The sequence below is a fragment of the Stenella coeruleoalba genome (assembly GCF_951394435.1).
Source record: "Stenella coeruleoalba genome assembly, chromosome: 15".
Lineage (NCBI taxonomy): Eukaryota > Metazoa > Chordata > Mammalia > Artiodactyla > Delphinidae > Stenella > Stenella coeruleoalba.
Window position 1 is genome coordinate 5,752,707 of NC_137161.1, and position 24,843 is coordinate 5,777,549.

The 24,843-nt window shown below is 53.0% G+C and overlaps 1 protein-coding gene across 1 annotated transcript in view; it reads left to right on the forward strand.

Annotated features, from left to right (window-relative positions):
• BMP7 (bone morphogenetic protein 7) overlaps window positions 1–24,843 on the forward strand; it is an 88,366-nt gene that overhangs the window by 16,868 nt on the left and 46,655 nt on the right. Inside the window, exon 2 of the mRNA XM_079944140.1 lies at window positions 15,555–15,747. Coding sequence (XP_079800266.1) covers window positions 15,555–15,747 — 193 coding nt within the window. The remainder of the gene's footprint in view (window positions 1–15,554; window positions 15,748–24,843) is intronic.

Genomic DNA, 24,843 nt, shown 5'->3' on the forward strand with positions numbered 1-24,843 from the left:
CCATCTCCTTAGACAAGTGGCAAAACTTCTTGAAAATGATCTGAAAAGGTCAGAATCATTGTCCCATGGAAGAAAACAGAGGCCAGGTCTGAGCTCTGCTTGTGGGACAGGTGGCTCCTGTTTCCCTCTGGGTAGAGGATGAACAGATCAAGATACTCAAGGCATGTTAAGAATCTGTGTCTTTGTTGGTAAGCCGAGGGTGGAGAGCTACTTGGATGGAAGCCCTGCTATCCTGGTAGAACCTTGTTTGTACCCTGAAAGCCTGTAAGAACTTTTTCCAGTAAGTGGGTTCTGGGCACATGGGCTACTACTGCTTGTTTCCTAGAGAGACTGATGTGAGAGGGTCTGGGTATAACCCTAGGCCCACTGGTTGGAAGAGATGATCAGTGGAAAAGGAGGTAGAAGGTGTTTTCAGGTGTTATTTCTGTGCAGTGTGTGTTTGGTGTGAACAAAATTATATGTAACAGAATTTTGGGGTTGCAGGCAAGAAAATATATTCAAACTAGTTTAAGGAGAATAAATAGGAAATCAATGCATCCCCAAGACCTGGGAAAGGACATAACAGCGACTAGAATGTCCTTAGAGAGTCCAGGGGTTATTCTCTCCATGTCCCTCGCTGAATAGCTTCCCTCTGACCTCTCTGTCCCACTGGATTCCTCTGCTACCCTGCCTATTGGGAGAAAGATGGCCACCCACAGCAACTTGTAGTCACAGCTCTCTGGCTAGCCACATACTTGCCTTACCAGCTTCCCTAGCAGGATGGAATGGACATGGGATGGTGTTCTAACCTGTGAAGCACCAGAGGAAATCTGCTGGGAGTAGAAAGGGATGGGAGATGGTTCTGAAAAATATTTTGCTTCCTGATGAGTGACAGATGAACAAACAGAACAGTCTATCCTTTTCTCCCTTTTCTTACCTTGAATGTGGTTCTGTGAAGATGTGATGTCTGGAGCTGTGGCGGCCATCTTGTGACCATTAGGCAACAAGCGTAAGGACTGAACATCAATGTGCAGGCGATGGCAGAGCAAAAAGATGGAAGAAACTTGAGTTCTTGATGACTTGGTTGAGCTACTGCACCCAAATAAAATTCCTCGGGAGGGACTCTTAGCTTGAATTACATGTTCACTCATGAATCGGTTGGGTCTAGAAGGTAGATCATGCTTCATAAATAAGGTTTCTGAGAGTCAGCCTTTGGCCCCCTGTGGCTGGGTTGGGGAGTTGGGGGTGTGTATACGATCTAATTATTGCTAAGCGAGCCATAAAAATAATAATAATCTTTGTAGCTAACATTTGTGAAGGGCTTACTATGTGCTAAGTACCCTTTATCCTCTTTACCTATATTACTAATTTAATTCTCATAACAGCTGTTTCAGGTGGGAGCTATTACTATCCTCCTTATTTTAGAGATGGGAAAACTGAGCACAGAGAAGTAAGCAGCTGGCCCAGAAAGTGTATTTGAATTTGGAGGTCCAGTTACTGAGCCCTCCCTCTTAAACTTGATCCCGAGCTGCTCCTCAGGCTTGAAGGATGGGTTTGGAGCAGGTGAATAAACAGCCTTGCTAACGGGAGGGTCATAGGTCAGGGCAGTAGGATGCCACATACATGTTTCCCAATTAGGTGCTTTAGGCATAATATCCCATTTCTTTGATTATCGATGCTTCTGAAACCAAGATGTCTTAAAATTGATAAAGGTGTTAGTATCTTTTCCCCAAACAGCTGGTATGAAATTGCTCTTACTATAGGGGGACTGTGGTGACAGATACTTCTTGAGTACAACTGGAGATGGATAAAGCTAGCCAATACGTATTGTTGATAAAACTGTTTATTGAAGTTTAACTTGTGTACAGAACAGTGCACGAATCTAGAACAGTTAGGAATTTCCACAAAGTGAACACACCCAGGTACCAGTGCCCAGAACAAGAAACAGAACGTGACCAGCTGCCAGAAGCCCCCTCACAGCCTCACCCAAGGGCGACTGCCATCCTGTCTTCTAACGCCATAGACTAGTGTTGCCTGTTTTAAAACTTTATCCATTTAATTGTACAAGTGTTCCCTTAAATCACTACCAATCATTTCCAATTATTTGGAAAGATGACTCCATTTAGACCTGTTTCAAGTAAACCAGAGGAGACTCACTTTGGAAATCTGTTTGCCGCTCTGCCGGTTACATTCAACAGAGAATCCAAACTGTAATTTCAGAACCATTGTTTGGTTTGACCTCGGATTCTCCTTCACTTACCAGAAATAGGTTCAAGGGACAAAAATGCAGTTTTAAGGGTGTTTTGATAGTTCAGCTTGGGAAGTCAAGTTCAGTTTGTTGCAATGTGAGCGTGAAACGAATGAGGGTCTTGAAGTTTGCTGGTTTCCACCAAACTCCCCCCTGCAAGCCCCCGGGGCGGCTTCTGAGCATCTCTTTACAGTCCTACTTGCAGAAGTGGACGCTGATGCCTCTGTGATGAGTGTTTTGCTCCATGTATGGGGTTTAGAGGAGACTCTTATTGTGAAAGGGAGATGGGAGTCCAGCATGAAGGAAACGCAGAACAATCTCTTCCTTAGCTGCACCTGCACTGCTCTGGCCTAATGAGTTTAGGTTGATGGAACCCAGACCTCAGGAAGGATTATAAATTCTCATTTGATTTGATTTGCTTCTAAAATACCTTAAACCAGCTGTGCCTGCCCAGCTGACCCAGGAGTCTCTGGCTGCTTTGGGGGAAGGTCTGAGCAGGCACCCTCCTGTCCTGGGGAGGGGCCCGTGGGCTGCCGCACTGCCCCTCCCACCCCCGGCCGCTCCCGGGGCCTCCTCTGGTCTGGCGCTTGTCCTTGTCATGTCCCATGATCGCTGGCCTCTGTCTTCTTGAATTCTCATGATGGCCCCATATAACTGGGGACCTCTTCGTGTCCCCATTTTATTGAAGGGGAAGCTAAGCCTCCCAGAGATGGGTTAACTTGTCCTGAGTCACTGCTGGTGATTGGCAGAGTCCGAGTCTGAACCCAGGCCAGAAGGCCCCATCTCAACCCCAATTCTCTGCTGCTTCTAGAGCTGAGTGAGACCGAGAGGGGCTTTTCTGCCCTCCCAAGGGAACCCGGGGGGAAAGTTTCCAAAGACTGTTCACTGAGATACTTGAGAACCTGCCCAGGGCCACGCAAGTGAGTATGGTGGGTGGGACAGTGGAGAACCACAAAACAATCAGAGCTGACATCGTTCAAGACTTTTCTGTGCGCCAAGGGCTCCACGGACGGGCTCTATTCTGGCGGTTCTCAAAGTGGGGTCCCTGGACCGGCCGCATCGGCATCTCCTGACAACCTGTTAGAAGTGCAAGTTCTTGGGCCACACCCCAGATCTCCCATGTTACAAATACTGGGAGCCGGTCCAGTGGTCTGTGTTTTGACAGGCTCCCCGGTGGTTCTGGAACACGCCGAAGCCTGAGGATCCCTGGTCTGTTTTAATCCTACACCGACCCAGTGAAGTCAGTGTTAGTCTCATCATCCTCGCATTTGACAGATGAAGAGTAACTTGCCCCAGCGCCCCGTGGGTGGCAGGGCCGGGACTCCCCCCGCAGCCTGGCTCCACGTTCAAGCCTCTTACGTTCTGTACCTGGCTTCTCTCAGGTCTTACTCTGGGAGTTAAAACCTAGAAAAGAAGATGGTTAATAAACAGGTCAACGGGCCAATCAATCAATTCCTTAAGCCCTAGGAAGGACATGGATGGGGAGGGGCGGCTGGGAGGGAGTAAACGGCCCAGCTCAGCCAGCCGAGGGGAAGGGGTCTCGGGGCCGGGTGCGCCTGAAGCAGAGCCCCTGAACTTGCTGGGTCTGATGATTACCCAGCCTGATGTCACTCAGCAAGTGACAAACTCCCAGGTGGCCCTGTGACCGGGGCAGGGGTCGTCATTCCTATTTTACAGACGGAACTGAGAGCCCAGGGGCCACCAGCATCCGACGCAGGCGTCTCCCACAGCTCCGGGATTAAGTTCTCCCTGCTTCCATGGAATTTCTCACACTGGGAACCTGTTTCTGAGGAAGAACCTCCCCGTCTCTCTGAGAACACGTATTTGGACCCTGGTTTGTGATAAGCTCTTTATGTCGTCATGCTGCTATCAGAAACCAGCGCGCCGATGCTGCAGAGCAGCGCTGTCCAATAGCACGTTCCCCGGTGATGGAAGTGTTCTGTGTCTGCCTTCCAGTACAGGCGCCCCTGGGCACATTTAAACCGATGACACTGAAATCAATGGAAACACTGCCACACCGGCCACATGTCAAGTGCTCTGTAGACACATGCAGTTCGTGGCTGCCATACCGGACCGTGCAGATGTAGAATTCGAGTTTAGGTCGAACTACATATAGGTCAAAATTGGTGGAAATTTCACAACTTTTTATGGTACAACCTAACAGAAGTGAAAGGGGACTTCAGGCCAATTAAATCCATTCTCTTGTTACTGAGGGAAGAACTGAGGCCCACGGAGCTCAGGTCCCACGCAGCCGATTGAGAGCCCAGGTGGGACCAGAACTGCCTGGGTCTCATGAGGCTTGTGTGTCTGTTAGCTCCCGGATTCTCAACTTGGCGTGGTTGACAGTTGAGGCTGGACCACCCGCTGTAGTCGGGGGCTGTCCTGTGCACTGTAGGATGCTTAGCAGTGTCCTGGCCATTACCCACCAGACTCCAGTAGCACACGCTCCCTAAGCTGTGACAAACAACAAGGAATGCAGGCATTGCCCAAGAGCCCCTGGGGAGGGGAGGGGAGAACAAAATTGCCCCGGCTGAGAATCACTAGTTTAGCTGAAATAGTAACTAGTTTCCATTCTGTCCCCTCATTTTCAATTAGCTAAGGACGGGGTGGGGACCCAGAGGTCCCTAAGGGCTGGGCTCCCCCGCTCTGGGGAGACGGGTACCCCTGGATGAAGGATGACTGCCTCGATTTATGGCGGAAAGGTTGATGTAAGCTCACAGCCTGTTTTTCTTTTCAGCTCTACCAGCGTCTGGGGCTTTTTAGGCAAACAACTGGCTTTGGCCCTAGAGATAATTAAACCCATCTTTTCTCCGTCTCCCCGCCCCATCCCCTAAACCCTTTGGTCCATTCAATTCACAATGATAACATTGTTCAGGCAACAGCGCACACATGTTGACGCCGGGGTGTTTAATCTCGCGGGGCAGCAATTCTCCGCTCCACCCCCTCCACATCTGCGCGGCTGCCACGCTTATGACAAAGCGCCTGGCCGCCAGCGGGCTCGCCTCCGCACCCGCGGCTCGGGACGCGGCCCCCTGCGTCTAACAAGGAGGCAGTGTCTCGGAAGACCCTCTCGGAGCGCCCGGCGCTGGGGCTCCAGGTGGTCTCGCTGGCAGCCAAAGCATTTGGTGGAAAGTTCGAGAGTTGAAGCGGCAGTTCAGGGGAGACAATGCCGCTTGTGTGCCCTCTGCTGGGCGGGGCCCCGCCCCCTGATTTGGGGGGCTGGGGAGGGAGGATGGGGAGACGGGTTAAGGCTACACCACCTTCAAGCGGTCGGCCTCCCTCGGGGCGACTCTAACACCAGCAGGAGCAGTATTTACACACCAGAGGGACCTGAGAGGAATGCGGAGTCCTCGCTCTCTGAGTTTAGCGTTTAAGGAGATTAATGTTGTGACCGCGTCGTGTGTGCTGAGAGCTTGGTGTGTACTTCAGGGATGTCTTTATTTAATCGTCTCCATGGCTAAGAGGTTGGCGGTGGCTCCCGGCATGAGGGAGAGAGTGTGGCTAAGTGGTGAAGCATTCAGACCAGCTGTGTGGCCGTGGGCAAGTGACTTTACCTCTCTGAGCCTCAGTGTACTCCTCTGTAGAATGGACACGATGCACGTGCTTACTGCTGAGTGGGGGTGTTTTATAAGGATTCGAGGAAATAATGTGTGTGTGACACATGTGATGTGGTATCCAGGCCAGTGGGAGGGCTTTGATAATGGTACCCGTCCTCCTCATATCGTTAGGATGGCTGCTATCAAAACAAAACAAATCGTCAGAAAATGACAAGCGTTGGGGTGAGAGAATGTGGACCAATTGGAACTTCTGTGTGCTGTTGGTGGGAATGTAAAATGGTACAGCCTCTATGGAAAACAGTATGATAAGTCCTCAAAAAATTAAAAGTAGAAGTACCATGTGATCCAGGAATTCCGTTTCTGGGCATATATCCAAAAGGATGGAAAGCAGGGTCTCAAAGAGAGATCTGCACACCCGTGTCTGTAGCTGCATTATTCACAAGAGCCAAAAGGTGGAAGCAAGCCACGTGCTCCCTGACAGATGACTGGATAAACAAAACGTAGGGTATCCACACAATGGAATATTATTCAGCCTTGAAAATGAAACCAATTCTGAAGCATGCTACAACATAGATGAACCTGGAAGACATTGGGCACAGTGAAATAAGCCAGTCACAAAAGTGTGGTTCCACTGTATGAGGTACAGAGGGCTGTCAAAGTCCTAGAGACCGAAAGTAGACTGGTGGATGCCAGGGGATGGGGTGGGTGCAGAATGGGGAGGCGTGTAATGGGGCCAGAGTTTCAGTTCTGCAAGAGTAAGAGTTCTGCGTATTGCTTGTGCAGACATGTGAATGGACTTAACGCAACTGAACCGTACACTTTAAAATGGTTAAGATGGCAGATTTTATGTTGTGTGTATTTTTACCACAATTAAAAATAAAACTTTTAAAACGGTGGCTGTTACCTAGCTCAGGGGTTGGGTAGGTGACAGAGCTGCAATCCAAGTGAGCTTTTATCCACCTCTCACCTCTAGCAGGTCAACAGAGGGCTCTTTCCCCCAGAGCGGGCGGTCAAGAAATACTTGTAGAATGAATACAGTGGGGGTGAGGAGACACCGAAATATTTTCTTGGCCGTGTTTATCGTGTTAGACTTTGATGCAGTTTTCCTCTTCTCTATGTTTAGGACCGTCTCCCTTCTTCTGTAAGAGCAGCACAGTGTATCAACACTCATGTTATTAAGAGAACATTTTCCTGTTAGGGTCATTGGTATGTCTCTTCAGTTCTCTGGGACTCCCAATTTATGGCATGCCTCTGGCGGCTTTTTCAAGCTCCTTAATCTTGCCGTGTAAATCTTGGAATGAATGAAGAACCATCATCAAATTTCACATCCCTGAAGCTGCAGAGCCGTAAATCGCCGAGTGACAGCAGCCTTGGTAACATCAGCTCTAGTGAATTCTGGCGTGGGCCAGAACCTTCTGGATGAATTGTATCCCCGTAGTACAGGAAGGAGCCTGGGGTGAAAGTTTCAGAGTGAAATCGGGGTGGGGAGATGCTGGGCCACAGGATCCTAAGAAGTCAAGGGTCTTTGAAAACTCAGCTCTAGTTTCTGGTTATATTTTGGACTTTGGTTGGTTCTCAGAGCCTCGTGAAAGGCGTCCAGGGGTCTGCCCCCAGCCCATAACTGGAGCTCGTGGTCCAATCTGAGCCCAGGGAAACCGGACGCTGAGTAAAGAGCAGACTTCCAATGCTGGACTTGCAGTTTTTACTTGGAAAGTGTCACTTTGCTTATAAAATATTTAAGTCCTCTCTCATAGTTTGGCGGCATCTTTTGGGGACAGTCAGAGGACCGCATAGTCTGGAAAGTTAACTAAGCTTTTTCTAAAAACCATGAAATTTTGGAAGGAACAGCTGGGCCATTAACTTGCTTACTACTATTTATCAGGTCTTCCTAGCCCTGGCCGGGAGACCGGCTCAAGGAGGGAATGAAGGCAGCTTTGTACGGGCTGACAGTCCCCCCTCCACGACGCAAATGTCTGTCCTCTGCAACTGGCCATCTCTTTGCTTCTCTGCCTTCTGTGCACGGCTGTCTCCACCATTACCACGTCCTGGGGTCTCTAAGCTGCCGACGATCAAACCCTGTGCGTGGCCTCCGTATCCCTGTTACCTGACGCTGGCTACCACCTGGTCATCTTATCCTGCCTGTCTCTGGTCCTGTTCCTTCCCCTGGACCGAGGTCTTGCGGTGGCCGTGTCTTCCATCTCCCGCACAGCCCCCCAGTAGTGGTCCGAGGCGGTGCTCATCTTTCTCATTGGATGTGCATTTTTCCCACAAAACTAGATGCATAAGTGCAATTCAGCAGCCCCCAACTGGACATTCAATTGTCCAGTCAAATTTCCCACTTGGATTTCCCACAGGTCGCCTCAAGTTTAGCTTTCTGCATCTACACGTGTTTCCTTCTCTCCTGCTTCACCTGTGGAGCTCTTCCTCCTGCGCTTATATCCACCACTGGCATTATTGCCCACGAGGCGTTCCTAGCCAGCACTGGGTAGCCCTTCTCCATCTCCCTCTCTTCAAAATGCTTGCCCTTGACCAGTCTTTGGCTTCTGTCCATTCCCACTCCTGCTTCAAGGTGTTTACCCAGTAGAATTGTGTTCACCAACAGGAAGGATGTTCACTGTAGCCCGATTTGTAATAGTCCCAAACTGGAAACTCCCCAAATGCCCATAGAAAAATCAGCAGTGGCCTATTCATACAGTGGAGTCCAATACAGCAGTGGAAATGAGTGAATAACCGCTCCGCATAGCCACGGAGGGTGCGCGCGGACACAGTTAAGTGAAGGAAGCAGAGGCAGAAGGGGAAGCCCCAGGCAGGCAGGGTGAGTCTGCGGTGTTGGGTGTTCGGATGGTGGTCACCTTTGGGGATGAGCAAGGGGCTGGGGTTTGGGAGGGGCCCGGGAGGGGCCCGGGGGGGTGTCTTTGGTGCCAGTAACGAATGTGCCGTGTCCTGCTCTGGGTGCGTTTGCATTGAGAAATGTCACCAAACTTCATGAACACGTAGGATCTGTGTGCTTTACTGCATGTATGTTATCAATAAAATAGTTGACTTAAAGACTAGAAGAGGATCACACGAAGTACTATATTGAATCCAATAGACTAATGGAGCCCTACTAAGCGTCAGGCTGTGCGGGGCACTGGAGGCTCACGATCGAGACGTCGTTGCCCCTGTTCCCAGAGCTCCGTCAGGGGGTCATCTTGTACTTGGAAATTATCCACGTCTGAAGAAAGCAGCTTTCACGGCAAATGGCCACCTGGGCATCCCCACTATTACCTGGGGGTGTTTCCTGCCCATCCATTTCTGGGTGTGTATATCATTGGGCTCGATTGTTTTGCTCAGAGCTGCCTTGGTTGCAAAGGACAGCAACCTGACTCTAAGTAGCTTACACGGGACTTGTCTGAAGGGTCTCCACGTGACTCACAAATTAGAAGAACTGAAACCTCAAACTTCAGGGAGGATGGGGACCACCAGGCCAGGGGATCAAGCCTGGAAGGCTTCCCCCTTAATTCTGAGCTCTGTCCTCCTTGCCTGGAGTCTTCTCACCGGCCAGCTTTCTCTGTGCGGTGATGGTGTGAGGCTGCCCAGAGTGCCACATTACATCCTTAGGGTTTAAGGCAGAGAAAACAAACAGGGCTCTTTCCCACCAGGTGCCAGTAAAAATAAAAGAAATCTTGTGTTGGGCCCAGCTTGGGGCTCGTTCCCTCCCATCCCTCAGCTCTGGGGAAGTAGGTCATGGGACAAGATGGTGGCTCCCTTGGGACCGTTTGGCTCGATTGTAAGAGCCACGATGAAGCTCTCCAAGAGAAAGAGATGGCGTGAACGTGGCACCCGCGGGTGACATCACAGTGAGCTGTGTCTCAGCACGAAATGAACCTGTAAGGAGCAGGAGGAATATTGCATCTTCTAGAGCTCTTCTCCCATGTGTATAAGAGTTTATTGTATTCATTTATCTTTGTGTATTATTATGTGTGCACATCAGTATGTGTATATCGGGGGGCATACCCCTAATTTTTAGGGTGTTAAATACAGTTCTATAAAGTGTGGCTCTGGAAACCTCCACCTAGGTACCCTTTATTTATTTATTTTTAAATTTTATTTATTTTTGGCTGCGTTGGCGCTCACAGGCTTTCTCTAGTTGTGGAGAGCGGGGGCTACTCTTCGTTGCAGTGTGTGGGCTCCTCATTGCTGCGGAGCACAGGCTCAGGTGTGCGGGCTTCAGTAGTTGCAGCATGTGGGCTCAGTAGTTGTGGCTCACGGGCTTAGTTGCTCCATGGCATGTGGGGTCTTCCCGGACCAGGGCTTGAACCCGTGTCCCCTACACTGGCAGGTGGATTCTTAACCACTGTGCCACCAGGGAAGCCCCACTTAGGTACCCTTTAAATGCCTGCTGCCCTCTGCAAGTCTGCATGGCAAGCTGCCTTTGGTTATCGTAATCCGCTTGTGCAGAGGACCCTAACTTAGTGAGGGGCACACTTGGACGTATCGTGTGACTGTAAATGGGAGGAGAAACCCTAGGTGCTGAGAGGAGGCAAACGCGCTTGGGTGATGCTTGGGGATCAGGCTTGACCTGTATGTGGGGCAGAGGTCTTGCCTGACATGTCAGAGGGTCATGAGAGGGGATACCGCCTCCTGTTCCACCTGCCTCTACCCTTCATTGGCACCCTCCAGCCCAAAATTTGCCCTCCCGGGGCCAGCTTTGGGGTTATCATTTCGGGCTTTTGTGAAAGAAGGACATCAGAATCGGCTTTGGGGACAGTCGTGAAGCTGGTTGCTGTCAGGATGGTTTTTCTGGAATCTATTTTCTTTGGACTTAGCTTTTGGTTCTCAGGGGTTTGGACTTTTTTAATCTTTTGAAGATGAAGGTCCTTTGTTCATTCCTGTGAGTTCACTCAGTCAGTGGTGTTCTAGACTATAAAGGGCAGTGGGAGAAAAAGCCGGTTTCCTGGGTTCTGGGTTTCCTTGGGTTGCTTTTCTTAATGGGCTCAGGGAGATATCAACTCTAGACATTTATTTTAAAACTCGAGTCTTGGGTAATCAACTACAGTAATTTAACAACAAAGTGTGAAGACAGTTTTCTCCCTAAAATGCATGCATGTTTCCATCTGCTTTAGTGGTGACTGTTAAGCCATCTTTTTTTTTTTAATTAATGTATTTATTTGTTTATTTTTGGCTGCGTTGGGTCTTCGTTGCTGCGCGCGGGCTTTCTCTAGTTGTGGCGAGCGGGGGCTACTCTTCGTTGCGGTGCGCGGGCTTCTCATTGCAGAGGCTTCTCTTGTTGCAGAGCACAGGCTCTAGGCGTGCGGGCTTCAGTAGTTGTGGCACACAGGCTCAGTAGTTGTGGCTCATGGGCTCTAGAGCGCAAGCTCAGTAGTTGTGGCACACGGGCTTAGTTGCTCCATGGCATGTGGGATCTTCCCGGACCAGGGATTGAACCCGTGTCCCCTGCATTGGCAGGCGGATTCTCAACCACTGAGCCACCAGGGAAGCCCTGTTAAGCCATCTTGATCCCTGAGACTGAAATGGTGTAGACTCCACACGGTGGAGCGGTTTCCATATTAAATGGAAACCTTGGGAAGAGGAGATTTGGGATTTGCTTTGAACTTTGAATTAGTCGCTGCTCTTCTTTTAAAAAATGACTGTTTTTTCTTTGATAAATCACAAGATTATGTAGGTTTCAGGAAGAACAGAATAATGACATGGTTCATCCCTCTCATTGTCTTAAAATGATTAATGAAAAAATTTCACTTAGGAAGCCATGCCAAAGAGCCTGTAAATGTTTGCAAGAAATTTAGTTGGACACTTTATCCATTTATCTTTTTTTAAAAAAGAAACCTTATAACCCTGATATCTTAATTGTCTTAGCAGTTAAGATACGTTTTATCTTACACATTAAAAAAAGTTACATATACACCTGCTGCAGCAAACTATATTTGTGATTATATATCAGTGTTTTCTTTCTTCATTGCCTGTGACTTTAGTGACTGTACCTGTGTTAATGTCATGCTTATCCAAACATTTCTTTTCTGTTTGATCTATTGTAATTTTTTTCAAATAAAGTTATCATAGCTGAACTATGTAAATACCCACACGCACATATTATTTTTTCTGTACTGATTGTCACTCTTACAGCTCATTGTTTGAGAGGCCCTGTAAAAATGACCCATACAAATTACTTCCCGTTCGCCAGGCACTGTTGTAAGTGCCGCCTCCTGTGACCTTCCCTGTGAGAGAGGACCAGTGTAATATCCCTGGAGGAAGGGGATACGCACAGAGGTTAAGTAACTGGGCCAAGGCCACAGGCAGTGCACAGCTGAGATTTGAACTCAGGCCACCCGGCTCCAGGGAGTGTAAAGGTCAAGAGTGGGGTTTCGGAGCTCAGGCACTCACCGAACGTGTGGCCTCGGGCAAATTACCTTTCCTCCCTGAGCTTCAGTTTCCTCATCTGTCGAATGGGGCTCAATCCTGCCTCGCCTGGATCCACCACGTGACGGCCAAGAGTGCTCAACGCGAGAACCGTCACGGAGCACGTGCCTTTCTGCACTTCTGGGTTCCTCAGCCATCTGCATTTGTAAATTGTGGGTCCACTGTCCCATTCTCTGCTCGGGTTGATGGCTGTGTTTGCCAGCAGGAGCTGTGGTGAGGCATGGTCTGTCCCCGCGCTGGGAGCAGGGGCACCGGGGTCTGTCGGGGTCTCGCTGAGTCCCAGGCACCGTGCCCGAGGCTCCTGTGCACAACGGCACGAAGCTGGCTTGCTCGCTCGCTGAATACTGAAGCACCGCACACCTCAGGGGTTCTTTCTGGCCTTTGGGGGTTTGGCTCCGCTGCGGGCGAAGGGAAGACGGTTGGAAATAGAGACTGTATCTGTGCAGTCTGTCAGCATGGGGGGCCACTCCTGGTGTTCCTTAGCTGCATGTCAACTCCTGTAAATGGAAGTATCTAAGGGGATGTTTCAAGGAGTGGCCAGAAGGATGGGGCGGGGTGGGCGGGAGACAACCAAGTGTTCACAGTGAAGGGGACTGCAGGAGGGCAAGGTCTGCCGAGGCTGGAAGAGCCACATGTTGGCCGCTGCTACCTGGAGGTCCAGAAAAATGGTGACCGTAGGGTGTCCTTTCCATTTGGTTGTGGGTGGTCTCTGGTGACCTTGGCTTGGGTGGGGTGCTGGGGCTGGGGGGCGACGCAGCTGAGTTCACTGCGAGCGAGCTCAGGGGGGCAGGGGGGCACCCTCCGGCCGCTCACTGGGGCACAGGGATTCTCTCCAGGAGTTGTCGCCTCCCCTCAGCCCCCCACCCAGAGTCCCCTGCAGAAAAGTACCTGAGGAGAACAGGAGTCATCCCCAGACTGTGCCCACGTCTTTGGCAGGACAGACTTGCCTTCTTCCATCACCCCCGCCCCCCGTACATAAAAGTGCTCGGGCGCGATATCGAACACGCACAGCTCCACTTCCGGGTGTGCCTGCCCCCCGGAAATACGGGTGCCCGGATGTGCACAGCAGCGCTGCTCGCAGAGCCCCAAACTGGAAACTACCCAGACGCCCGTGTCCTGTGGGATGGATCCGTGAACAGGGCTGTAATCGAGCTGTGGAATACTGTACAGCAACGAGGAGGAATGAACGTCCACAGCAACGTGGATGAATCGCACAAACGCTGTTGAGTGAAAGAAGCCTGGCACAGAAGAATAGATACTGTATTATTCCCTGTTTATAATGTTCAGAAACAAGCAAAACTAACCTCTGGTTTGAGAAGTTGGGGGGAGAGGAAGGGGCACTGGTAATGTTCTGTTTCTTGATCTGGGAGAAGGTCCCATGGTGGGTTCACTGTGACAGTTCACTGAACTGCACCCCTGTGGTTGTGCACGTACAACACGTATGTTGTAATGCAGTGAAAACATTCTAACAGACACGCCAAGGAACTCCCCTTGCTGAGCTGTCAGCGCTGCCACTGAGATGTGTGGTTAAGGCCTCGGGTTGGGTGGGACCTCGGTTTCAGTCTCAGCTCCCCGACCCTGGGAGGCCGCACCACGCCTCTTGGGTCTCAGGTGCACCCCTACCCCTACCGACGCGGCATTGTGCTCACCTCCTAGGGTGACGTGAGGGCTGAATGAGCTAGAAGGGTGACCAAGACTGGCCCGGGGCATTTCCCTAGTGACAGAGGCCCCCTTCCCCTGGGGTCCCCTCCCGAGGCTCCCTCGATCCCCCGTGGGGGGCACTTTGCAGAGGCTGCCGCAGTAGACCCTGCATCCTCATCTTCTCCATAAATCAAAGTGGAAATGCCCTGGGCCAGTCATATTATTAAGGTTTAAAACAGATTTTTGGTTTTTAAAGGGCCTTTGGGCTGCCAGTGCTGTGAACCTCCTTCCTCAAAGGCATTCACGCGTTCTCGTCCTGCTTGTACCTGTGGCAGCCCTAACCCCCCAGCCTGAGGGCTTTCACGCTGAGAAAGCTGAAGCTCGCTGGTCATGTTTCTCCTCCCTTCTGGCCAAGCTGGTTGCACTCTCCCTCCCTGTCTCTCTGGTTCCCCACCCCCGAGGCAGGAAGTGGAGATTGGGCTGTATCTCCCAGGAGATGAAGGGTACCTGCAGGTGCTGCAGGCCCACCTGGGCTTGGCCATCCTGCATCTTTGCAACACCGACGATGCTCACCTTCGTTGCTGCTCCATGTTAGTCCAAAGGATGCACGATCCTTGGGAACCAGCGGCCCACTCCCCGAAGCATCGCTCTCGCACTTACATCCATCTGGGTGTTCGCCGTCTATGAAGTGGACATAATGGCTTAGTCTAGTGTCACTGCCAGTATAAGGGAGAAGGGCTTGGTCCCTTGACCTTGTTTTGTCCTGAAGTCCTCTTCCAAACCCCCCACCCTCCCCGCCAAGATGCTGCCATTCACCTCTTTTTCTTCTTTTTGTCTAAGGCTGTGTAAACCCTGGCTGCTGTTAGAGACATCTGGGGTGCTTTAAAAAGTACAGGTTTCTGGGCCCCTTCCCCAAAGATAGTGATTCATTTGGTTCCGAGAGGGGCAGGGTGCTGGAGCCCACTTTGTGCCAGTCTGCCCACCACTGTTCTCAGTGACTTCACTTTGGTAGCTTGAAATCTTCCAAGATGAAAATTGGCAAACACCGCAGATCGGGTCCTAGAGAGCCGGTTATTAAACGTTTACCAGCCCCCACTGGGCTAGGGCATCAATGTGTTCTCAAAGTTCCCATGGTGATTGTCACACGCAGCCAGGGCTGAGCACCACTGGCCTAGGTAACCCATGATAGGCATAGTAAGGTTGACGTTTACACTGTAGCTCACAGCTATCCAGCGCTTCCAGTGGTTAAGCTATTTATATGAATTAGATCACTTAACTCTCACAGCAACCCATGAAGGGGGATTATTATTCCCATTTTTCAGATGAGGAAACTGAGGTCTGGATAGCTAACCTGGCACTTGTCCAAGCCCACCCAGCTTGGTAGTGGCTGAGTCTGGATTTGAGCCCAGGCCTGAGTCCCCGGAGCCCAGGCCTGTCCAGGGCCTCTGGGATGACTTGGTCAGTACCCCACTCTCCCCAGCAAGTTGGTGCAGAGTTCATTGTTCTTATTGTCCAAGGTGACCACGGGGTCTGAGCCTGTGACCTGTAGTCTGCTGCAGGTCAGCCTGGAACAGGCAGTCATCACCAGGGGTCACCGGCTCTGGGCAAGTCTCCATCGAGCTTAGGCAAGATGCTTGGACTCTGAGCTGGGAGAGTGAAACCCAGTCACTAATGAGCTTTTGGTGCCGATGTGTGTTTTCTCCCCTTTGCAGTGGAACACGACAAAGAGTTCTTCCACCCACGCTACCACCACCGGGAGTTCCGGTTTGATCTTTCCAAGATCCCAGAAGGGGAAGCGGTGACTGCAGCCGAATTCCGGATCTACAAGGACCACGTCCGGGAACGCTTCAGTAACGAGACGTTCCGGATCAGCGTTTACCAGGTGCTGCAGGAACACTTGGGCAGGTGGGTGCTGTACTGGTGCCTGGGAGAGGTCCTGAGCTGCTTCAGCTGCAGAGGAGCTGGTGGCCAGAGGATGCGACCAGACTGGTCATGACCGCTCCCCCCGTGGATCACCAGCCACGTGCCCTGGATGGAGTATCTTTTTTTAGAGGTGGTGTATGGTGTATGTCTCCACCTCTTAAAACTATCACCGTCAGCAGATCGAGTTAGGAATAGGGGACAGCCAGGTGAGCCAGGGATTGGGTGGCCCCCGTGGGGAATTATGGGTAGTCTGGGTCAGCCTGTGTTTAGGGGGAACGAGGAAGAGGAAGAAGCGTTTTTGACGGTCTGCTTCTCTCCCATGTGATGTCAGGCCACCAATGAAAGTGGCCATTTGTAATAAAATGCTAGGGGATAAAAATCCCCAAATCAAAAATAAACGGTCAGAGAACTCTGAGCCTTCCAGGAATCTTGAGGTCAGGAACGAAAAGCTTGGGTTGAAGGACTTTCATTTCTTGAGACCCTTCCGTTTCGTTTCAAAGTCCTCTGAGAGGTGAGAAGGCTGAGAGAATGGGCTGGAACTTCTTTTTTTTTTTTTTTAACATCTTTATTGGGGTATAATTGCTTTACGATGGTGTGTTAGTTTCTGCTTTATAACAAAGTGAATCAGTTATACATATACGTATGTTCCCATATCTCCTGCAGTCCCGAGGTGGTGCTGCCTGGTGGCTGGGTTTTTGGACATCGCGGGCTCTTGGACTTTTACTCCCACCGGCACCACCTGCCACTCCTCATGACGGAAGAAAGGTGGTGTGGACGCCCCCTTCTGCTGGGCTGTCCTAGCGTCTTCAGCAGGAAAGGGGACCTCGTAGCACGTTTGGGGACATAGCGACTCTCAGCACCTGGCTTGGCAGGCACTGTCATTTGGAAGGTCATCTTAAATACTAAGAAAACCAAGCTTGTCTTGAGTGTTTCCAGTGTTTCGCCTTCGTTAACTGCCTCTGCGCCCAGTTTCTCGCGTTGTCTCAAATCAGCAGATACGTGTGCATTTATATCTTTTCACAAGTGATGTCTCGTCATAGAGTCTCTCCTGCACCTACTTCTGTCACTAAACCTTGACAGTCTTGACAGTAAACCTTGACCATCCTTCCACGTCCCTTCCCAGGGGGCATCCTCGTTCTTTTCATCACCACGCATCTCCAGTCGTGTGGGTTGTGCTCTAAGGTATTCAGCTAGTTTCCTGCGGGCACAAGGTGGATTCTCAACTTTTCCGAATTATAGACGGTGTGGGTGGGGCGTATAACACACGTGCTTGTCTATCAGTCGGATATAGTTCTAGAAATAGAATTGTGGGGTCGGGGGCGCATACCTTGGTGACTCTGATAGATTTTGCTGAACTGCTCCCTTTGGAGGCTGTGTCAATATATACTTCTGCCAGCCACATGGAGGGGGCCTGTGGCCCCATGTGCTCCCCAGCATGGGCTCTTATTGCACTGTTTTGATCTTAGTCTGTCTGATGGGTGACACGTGGCGTCTCAGTGTGGATTAAGTTTGCATTTTAGAGCACCCGCTTGAATGCACTGCCCTGTACTGCTCCCCTGCTAGAGAGGATGGCAGACCCTCCCTGAGGGGATGGCACCTTTCTGGAATGTGGGTGTGGCTCGGAAGGGGGTGCGGGCAGCAGACAGCCTTGGCAGTCACCTCCGAATCTTACTAAAGGCACTCAGGTGCCCCACTTCACCCTGGTGGGCTGGACCCTGGCCCCCAGACCCAATTTCAATAAGAAGCATTGAGTTCAGTCCCCCAGGGTAACATATGTTTGCTCTGTACTCTGACAGATCCCCCGGGACTCTTGAACGAGAGCACATGTTTGGCTGTTTTCTCCTGAAGGCTGACCAACTGGGGCGAGGCAGGTACCCAGAGGCTATCTGTCAGTAGCACTCGATCGGTCCACTTGTGCAAAAGCCAAGCCCTGCTCACACCCCAGGGCCTCCTGGCAGGCTCCCCAAAGCTGCCTCAGAAACCTCCACCCAGAGGTTTAACCTCAGGAACGTAGCTGCCCCGATGGCCTTTGGCTGAGCGGGACCGGAAGGGTTGGCTGGTGTCGCCTGTGCAGCTCTTCCCCCAAGTTCTCCACGCAGGAAGGCATTCGTCCTCCCTGGCCGGCGGTCTCTGGGGTCAGCTGGGATGCTGCTGGCGTGGGCCCCTCCCTCACGTGCGTGGGAGCTTTCTTCGTGTCTGGAGCATCCTCAGGCCCCGCCCTTGACGCGAGGGGCACCCCACCCCTCGGCCCCACGCCTGCCGTGTGCGCCCGTTCCACTCCACGCGCCGGGAAGAGCAGCGGAGACCCAGCAACGGGCGAGACGGGCCTGGCGTGCACGTGCCTCCCTCGCGGGGCGGGTGGGCTGCGCAGAGGCCACTGCATTTGGAGAGACCCGTGGGAGCCCAGCCATTTGCTTATTCAACCACTGCTGCTAAACCGCTGGAATAAACCAGCCCGGCTCACGGGGGCAGGGACCTCGTCTCAACTCTGTGTGAGGGGTGTACCGGTTTCCCGCCCTCACGAAGCACCACACACTGGGTGGCTTGAAACGATAGAAATGTGCTCTCTCACGGTGCTGGGGGCCGGAAGTCTGAAATCAGGGTGTCAGCGGGCTGTGCTCCTTCTGAAATTTGCAGGGGAGGATCCTTCCTGCCTCTTCCAGCTTCTGGTGCTGCCGTCGATGGCGTTCCTGGCGCTCGGCGGCGCCGCTCCCATCTCCACCTCCGTTGTCACATGGCTCTGGCATCCTCTCTGTGTGCCTCTCTCCTCTTCTGATAAGGAGACCAGTCATCTTGGCTTAGGGGCCGTCCTGCTCCAGCATGACTTTTCATTACTTAACCGATCATGTTCATAAAGACCCTAATTCCAAATAAGGTCACATTCAGAGACACCAGTGGTAGGACTTGAGCGCATCTTCTTAGGAGACACAGTTCCATCCATAACAGGGGGTGAAGACGGGCAGTCAGCAAATAAGCAAATAAATAGGCCCACTGGCCAGACAAGGTGACTGGTGGTCCTTGACGGCCTGTTGAGCTGGGGATATTTGAAGGACTAGAAGGAACTGAAATGGGGTGCGGGGAGAGTATCTCCGGGGAACCGCAAGGGCCACCGTCCTAAGGTGCAGACAAGCATGTTTGTTAGAAGGACAGAAGGGAGGTGATGATGCGGGGGTGGGTGTGAGCCACTGGGTCCTCACTTAGAAGAAACACAAGCCTTTGGCTTCCCTAGTGCCTGCTGGCAGCCCCTCAGCCTTCTGTCTGTGTCAACCTGCTGACTTCGTGGGCACTGGTTTGAAGTGGCTGCCTCCTCAGCCCTGCCTTAGCTCCATGGGGTGGATCCAGAGGCCCTGGGAGGGGAGAAGGCCTGAGTCACTGTGGTTGGAAGAGGGACAGGCGGGACAGGACAGCTGTCAGTGGCTCTGTGGCCGGCGTGGCAGGTTGCCCCGAAGAGCAGCTTGGCCACAGGCCACCTCTGGGGACGCTCAGGCCAGCGTTGGGAATTCCTGCCTCGGGGGGCTTTGGGCTTTGCTGGGAGACCGAGTCCCCCCTCAGCAAATGTTTGAGTACCTGCTGTGCTGGGCGATGGTGGACGTGACCAGACCCCAGTCCGAGCCCTTGAGGAGGTCACATTCAAACAGAGGAGGAGACGCAGGAGGACACGGCAGGTGCAAAGTATGAAGCAGAGCAGAGAGTGGACCGAGAGGCCGCAGGAGGGCCGGAAGGGGCTGCTTGCTTTAGATTTCTAAACTTCCTATCTGTACTTTTTTTTCTGGAATTTATTTATTTTTGGCCGCGCCGGGTCTTCGTTGCTGCGCAAGGGCTTTCTCTAGTTGCGGCGAGCGGGGGCTACTCTTTGTTGCGGTGCGCGGGCTTCTCATTGCGGTGGCTTCTCTTGCGGAGCACGGGCTCTAGGCGCACGGGCTTCGGTAGTTGTGTCTCGTGGGTTCTAGAACACAGGCTCGGTAGTTGTGGCACACGGGCTTAGTTGCTCCGCGGCATGTGGGATCTTCCCGGACCAGGGCCCGAACCCGTGTCCCCTGCTTTGGCAGGAGGATTCTTAACCACTGCGCCACCAGGGAAGCCCCCTATCTATACTTGAAAGAAGGAAGCAAGGCCCTCATGCTCCAAGAGTTAAAAGGTGAACATTTTTTCCAAAAAATTACTGATTTTTCTTCTGGGTAGGTTCTGTTTTTGACTCCAGAGCAAAATGATCCTATTATGTTGTTCCCCAGGTGGGATAACCCAGCTTTGAAGAGTATAGATTCGCATCCCGACATTATGTACCAGTGTGACCTTGGGAAGTAGTAACCCCTCAGAGCCTCGGTTTCCTCCTCTATACAATGGGGATAATAACTGAATCTACCTCCCAGGGCTGTGGTGAGGATAAAGGGAGTTACCATACCTACTTAGAACATAGTAAGCTCTCAATAAAGGCTTCCCCGCTATTAGAATCATCACCATCGCTGCCACCATCACCACCATCCTCACCATCACCACCACCATCACGGGGAACGCAGAGACCTGCTTAGGAAGATGAAGGGCTCCAGGTCTGGGTGGTGGTACTGCCTTTGCCCTCTATGCTAAATCCCTTAATTTCGCCGTTTCTGATGGGGATGCAGGCCTAAGCTTGCTTGGAGGTGGAGCGCTTGTTTGCGTTTCCACAGCCTGGACCACACATCCTCTTCAAGCAGAAGGCCTTTGGCTCATCTGAGCCCGAGAGGAGTTCTGATCCGGCCCCCGCCGCCCTGCTGTGTGGCCCCCTGCTCCCTCTGCTAAGGGAGCCGTGGCCTCCCTGACACCGACCGCCCAGCTGCGCAGAGCTCGGAGCTGGGACATCTGGCGAGCCTCTGCCTGAGCTCCAGGAAAGCCCTGGGCGTGCCGGGGCTTAGCTGGCTTTGGGTCGGCCTCAGCATCGCTCCCCCTGTGGCAGCCACTTTCTACAGACTCCTCTTGATCTCTTGGAATCCAGATTAAATTCCGATAATGAGCCGAGCTGGAGGCCTTCCACGGCCTTTGGGCTCCACTTGCAGCTGGAGAGGCCGCCCTTGGCCGGCTGTGGGGTGAGCGGGGGCCGAGAGGCAGGTCTGGGGATGGTGGCCTTGGCTCCAGTGGCCTTGCTGGGGAGGGTGGGGGGCGGCGAAGGGCTTGGAGTCTTGCCCTCCTTTTAGGAACCCTGGGTCAGGGGCTGGCCAGTCGGGGCTTGGCTTCCAGGAGCTGGTCCCACTTCTGTCCCCCTTGGCTCTAACCCTGGTTCCAGCTCAAGATGAGGCTGTTTGAGGTGGGCGTCCTGCAAGCTAACGGGCTTCATTCGTGGAACTCAGGCTGGGCGTTTTCCAGCCTCACTCCGCCCCAGCCCTCTCCTCGCAGGTCCATGCTTTCTCCCTGCAGTGCAGCCCCACTGGTAGGGGGTCCAGCTGGTCAGTGAGACACCCTGGGGCCCGCGGGCCAGCAGAACCCGCTTGCAGGGAGTCAGTCACTGCCAAGGTCGAGATGAAGTTGACAGCTGGATAAAAACTGTCCCTCGGTCTGTCTCAGGGACCTTGGCTGCCAGGAGGTGACCTCAGAGTGGTCTCTGGGGCCAAGATTGGATCAGCCGTAGCCTGAATCACTCGAGGAAGAGGGAACCGTCCCCGTGACGGGCCGGAGGGGGAGGGGGGCCGAGGGGCTGCTCGCCAGTTCCCTTCGCCCCAAGGCAGCCGCGGGCATTGAGGAGGGTGGAGGCCAGCGCTGTGCCCGTGCTGCCCACGTGGGGACCTTGTAACCTGCAGCCCCGCCAGCAGCCCCGCCCCAAGGCTCCCAGCTCCCTGCACAGAGGAGGTGCCACGGGTCTCCTCAGCCGGTGTCCCCACCCTCCAGGAATTCGCACGCCTGCTGCAGCTCCTGCCTTCCCTCGAGAAGGAAGCTTCGTCCAGAGCTTCCCTGACCCAAGCCCAGGGCCATCCTCGCCCTTTAAAAGCTCAGCTCAGTGACACGGCTCCTCCGGCATCAGATGAAAACGCAGGTTCCAAGTCAGGTGGCTGGGGTGCAGCCTGAGCTTCTGTGTTTCTGACAAGCTCCCAGGGGATGCGATGCACAGAGGCGGGCGAGAAGGCGCCGGGTGGACAGGGCCCCCCACTGTGGGGACATTGTGGTCCCCATGCCCCAGGGTGGCCTCAGGGCGGCGGGTCATCGGACCCTTCCCAAGTCTTTGTCGCATCAGATAAAGGTAAAGAACTTGGTAACGAGACTGCTTTTTTTTTTTAAATTATTTTATTTATTTTATTTATTTATTTTTGGCTGCGTCGGGTCTGCGTTGCTGCGCGCGGGCTTTCTCTAGCTGTGGCGAGTGGGGGCCATTCCTTGTTGCGGTGCGCAGGCTTCTCATTGCAGTGGCTTCTCTAGTTGCAGAGCACGGGTTCTAGGCACGCGGGCTTCAGTAGTTGTGGCTCGTGGGCTCCAGAGCGCAGGCTCAGTAGTTGTGGCGCATGGGCTTAGTTGCTCCGCGGCACGTGGGATCTTCCCGGACCAGGGCTCGAACCCATGTCCCCTGCATTGGCAGACGGATTCCTAACCACCACGCCGCCAGGGAGGCCCACGAGACTGCTTTTTATCTGACTTCAGTCACCATGAGCATGTCTGGACCAAGGGGCGTGGTCGCACCGCAGGGCACTTCACCTTCCTTGAGGACCTTGGAAATGATTCTGCGAAGGCTTGATATCCCCATTTTACAGGTGTAGAGACCGGCTCAGAGGGGAAGTAACTTACCTGAGATCCCACAGCTCAAATGGGGCAGAGGCGGGACTTAGCCTTAGGTCTCTTGGACTCCGGGGCTCGTGTTCCTGGCCACGGCAGCACCCTGGGGCTTCTTGCTTGTACGGATTTCCTTCCCTGGAGTAAACAGGCTCAAACAGGGCGACTGTGAGTCCCCAGCTGCGGTCCTCACCCCTGGCCGTGCATTAGAATCACCTGCGGGGGGGGGGGGGGCTTTTCCGACTCTGGCTACATCAGGGTCTGGGGTGTGGCTGGGCCTCAGTATTTTCTGAGCTCCCAGGTGCTTCTCTGTGTAGCCAGGTCTGAGAACAGGTGGCTGAGCTCTCTCTTCTCCCTCCCCTGTGGGCTGTCCTATGCGCCCAGGAAAAAGAAGGGGAGAGATTTCTTCTAGCCCAGGCCCCCAAGTTCCTCTTGCCTTGGTCTCTCCAACAACACTGTTTCTCTCCCATTGGACTGAGCCCCAAGTGTGGTCCAGGCCCTGATTAACAGTGTCAGTGGCACAGGGAAGGGGCAGGCTGAGGGTGGAGGTCCTGCGGGCTGTGGTTCTGAAGGCTTCCGGAATCTCCTGGAGCCTTCCTGCTGAAGGCCCGCGTGCCCGGTTCCACTCTCCTGGCTTTCACCTTGCATCACAACCCTCCGCCGCAGGGCGTGAGCTCCACAGAGGGCAAGGAGGGAGCACTGACTGCCCAGGCACGGCCGGAACGTCCTGGAAGGTCCAGGGAGAGCAGCTTGGTCCAGGGCACCCAGGCACTTCTGGCTGCCTTCCCCCAGGCCCCCTCCAAATCCCAGCACAGAGCGGCTCCAGCAGGAGCCAGGGCCCCTTGGGATCCACTCAGGTGTCCAACAGGCTCACTCTGGAAAAAGCCTGCATCCGGCGCCCCCCCCCCCCCCCCCCCCACCGCTGAGCAGATGGCAATCTGCTGTGTCCAGCCCCCGCGTCATGCCAGTCAAATCGCAGTTGGGCTGCCCTGCTCGGCAGCCCGGGACCAAATGTCCACATGTCCGTCGGTTTCCTGTCCTGCAGGCTAAGGCCATCGTGGGCCTTGTTGCTTTTTAAAATCTCGGTGCCTTTTGTTTCCTTCCGTAATTCATCCCCTAACTGGCTTCACAGGGAAGATACGAGCGGTGGTCAGGGAGTCGGTGGCGACAAACTCTGTGCGTCAAGTGCTTGCAAGTTGCACGCACGCTAAGTCCTCACGACGACCTTGAGACGTCTATATCCTCCCGTTCTGTGGATGTGGTCATTGGGGCACAGAGAGGTCAAATGACCCTCCCAAGGTCCCACCCTCCCTGCAATTCAAAACCAGGCACTAGGTAAAATTTCGGGGCCCCACCCCCAGAATTCTGATGTAACGGGTCCCAGTATCGCCTTGACACTGGTTTTTTTTAAAGTCCCCAGAGTGGACTTGATCCTGTCCTTTCCTGTTCCTTTGAGGATCTGCGGGACCTTGCAGGAGTCACGTCATCCGTTCAGCGTGGGTGGAGACTCCTGCCCTGCGTCCCCTCCCGGGAGTGCGTGAGATGTGGTTGATGCTGGTGAGTGCCAGTGTGGGATTCCCCAAGGTGAGCGGATGGCAACCTAGATGCCTCTTTGGGAGAGGAGGTTACAGACGATGACGCTGGGGAGTCTTTAGGAGGACCTTCTTCTGTGCCTGCCCTGTTCCCATCATTCCATATGGATTTAATGCTTAATGACCGTGAAGGTCAAGGAGACCAAATGTCCCGTCAGTCAGTCCCCTTGCAGACCCGCCTTGTGGAAAGGGCCGCTCCTTTACCTCTTGTCCATGAGGCAGATGCCTTCGAATTCACGATGTAATATACACGCTCCCGGGTGGATAACAGTTCTCTGAACTGAGAGAAGAGTTGGCTGCCTTTGCTGACGGTGACGATGACAAAGCTGATTGTTCAGAGCACTCTGTCCTTCCCACCACAACCCCCTGAGGGAGGTACCATCACCCACCCCATTTTACAGGCAAGGAAACTGAGGCACAGTAGTAGGTTAGGGTTAAGGAAAGGAAGTTTGCATCTGTCCCCAGTCACATCTGGTTTTCCTCCTTGGCTGATGGATACACATTTCCTTTTCCCTTCATGGCAATCCTAGGAATTGGGTGATGGGAGGGAAACGTATTTTCTGCACAAGAAAACTGAGGCCGAGAAGATGGAAGACCTGCCCCGCTTGCCCCAGTGATGCTGTGTGGACAGCTGGTAAAGACCAGGGGCTTTGGAAGCAATTGGATTTGCCTCCCACTCCACCACTTGGAAGCTGCGTGAACTTGGGTGGGTCGTGGCCCGCCATGAGCCTCATCGGGCTTTTCCGCAAAGATCTGA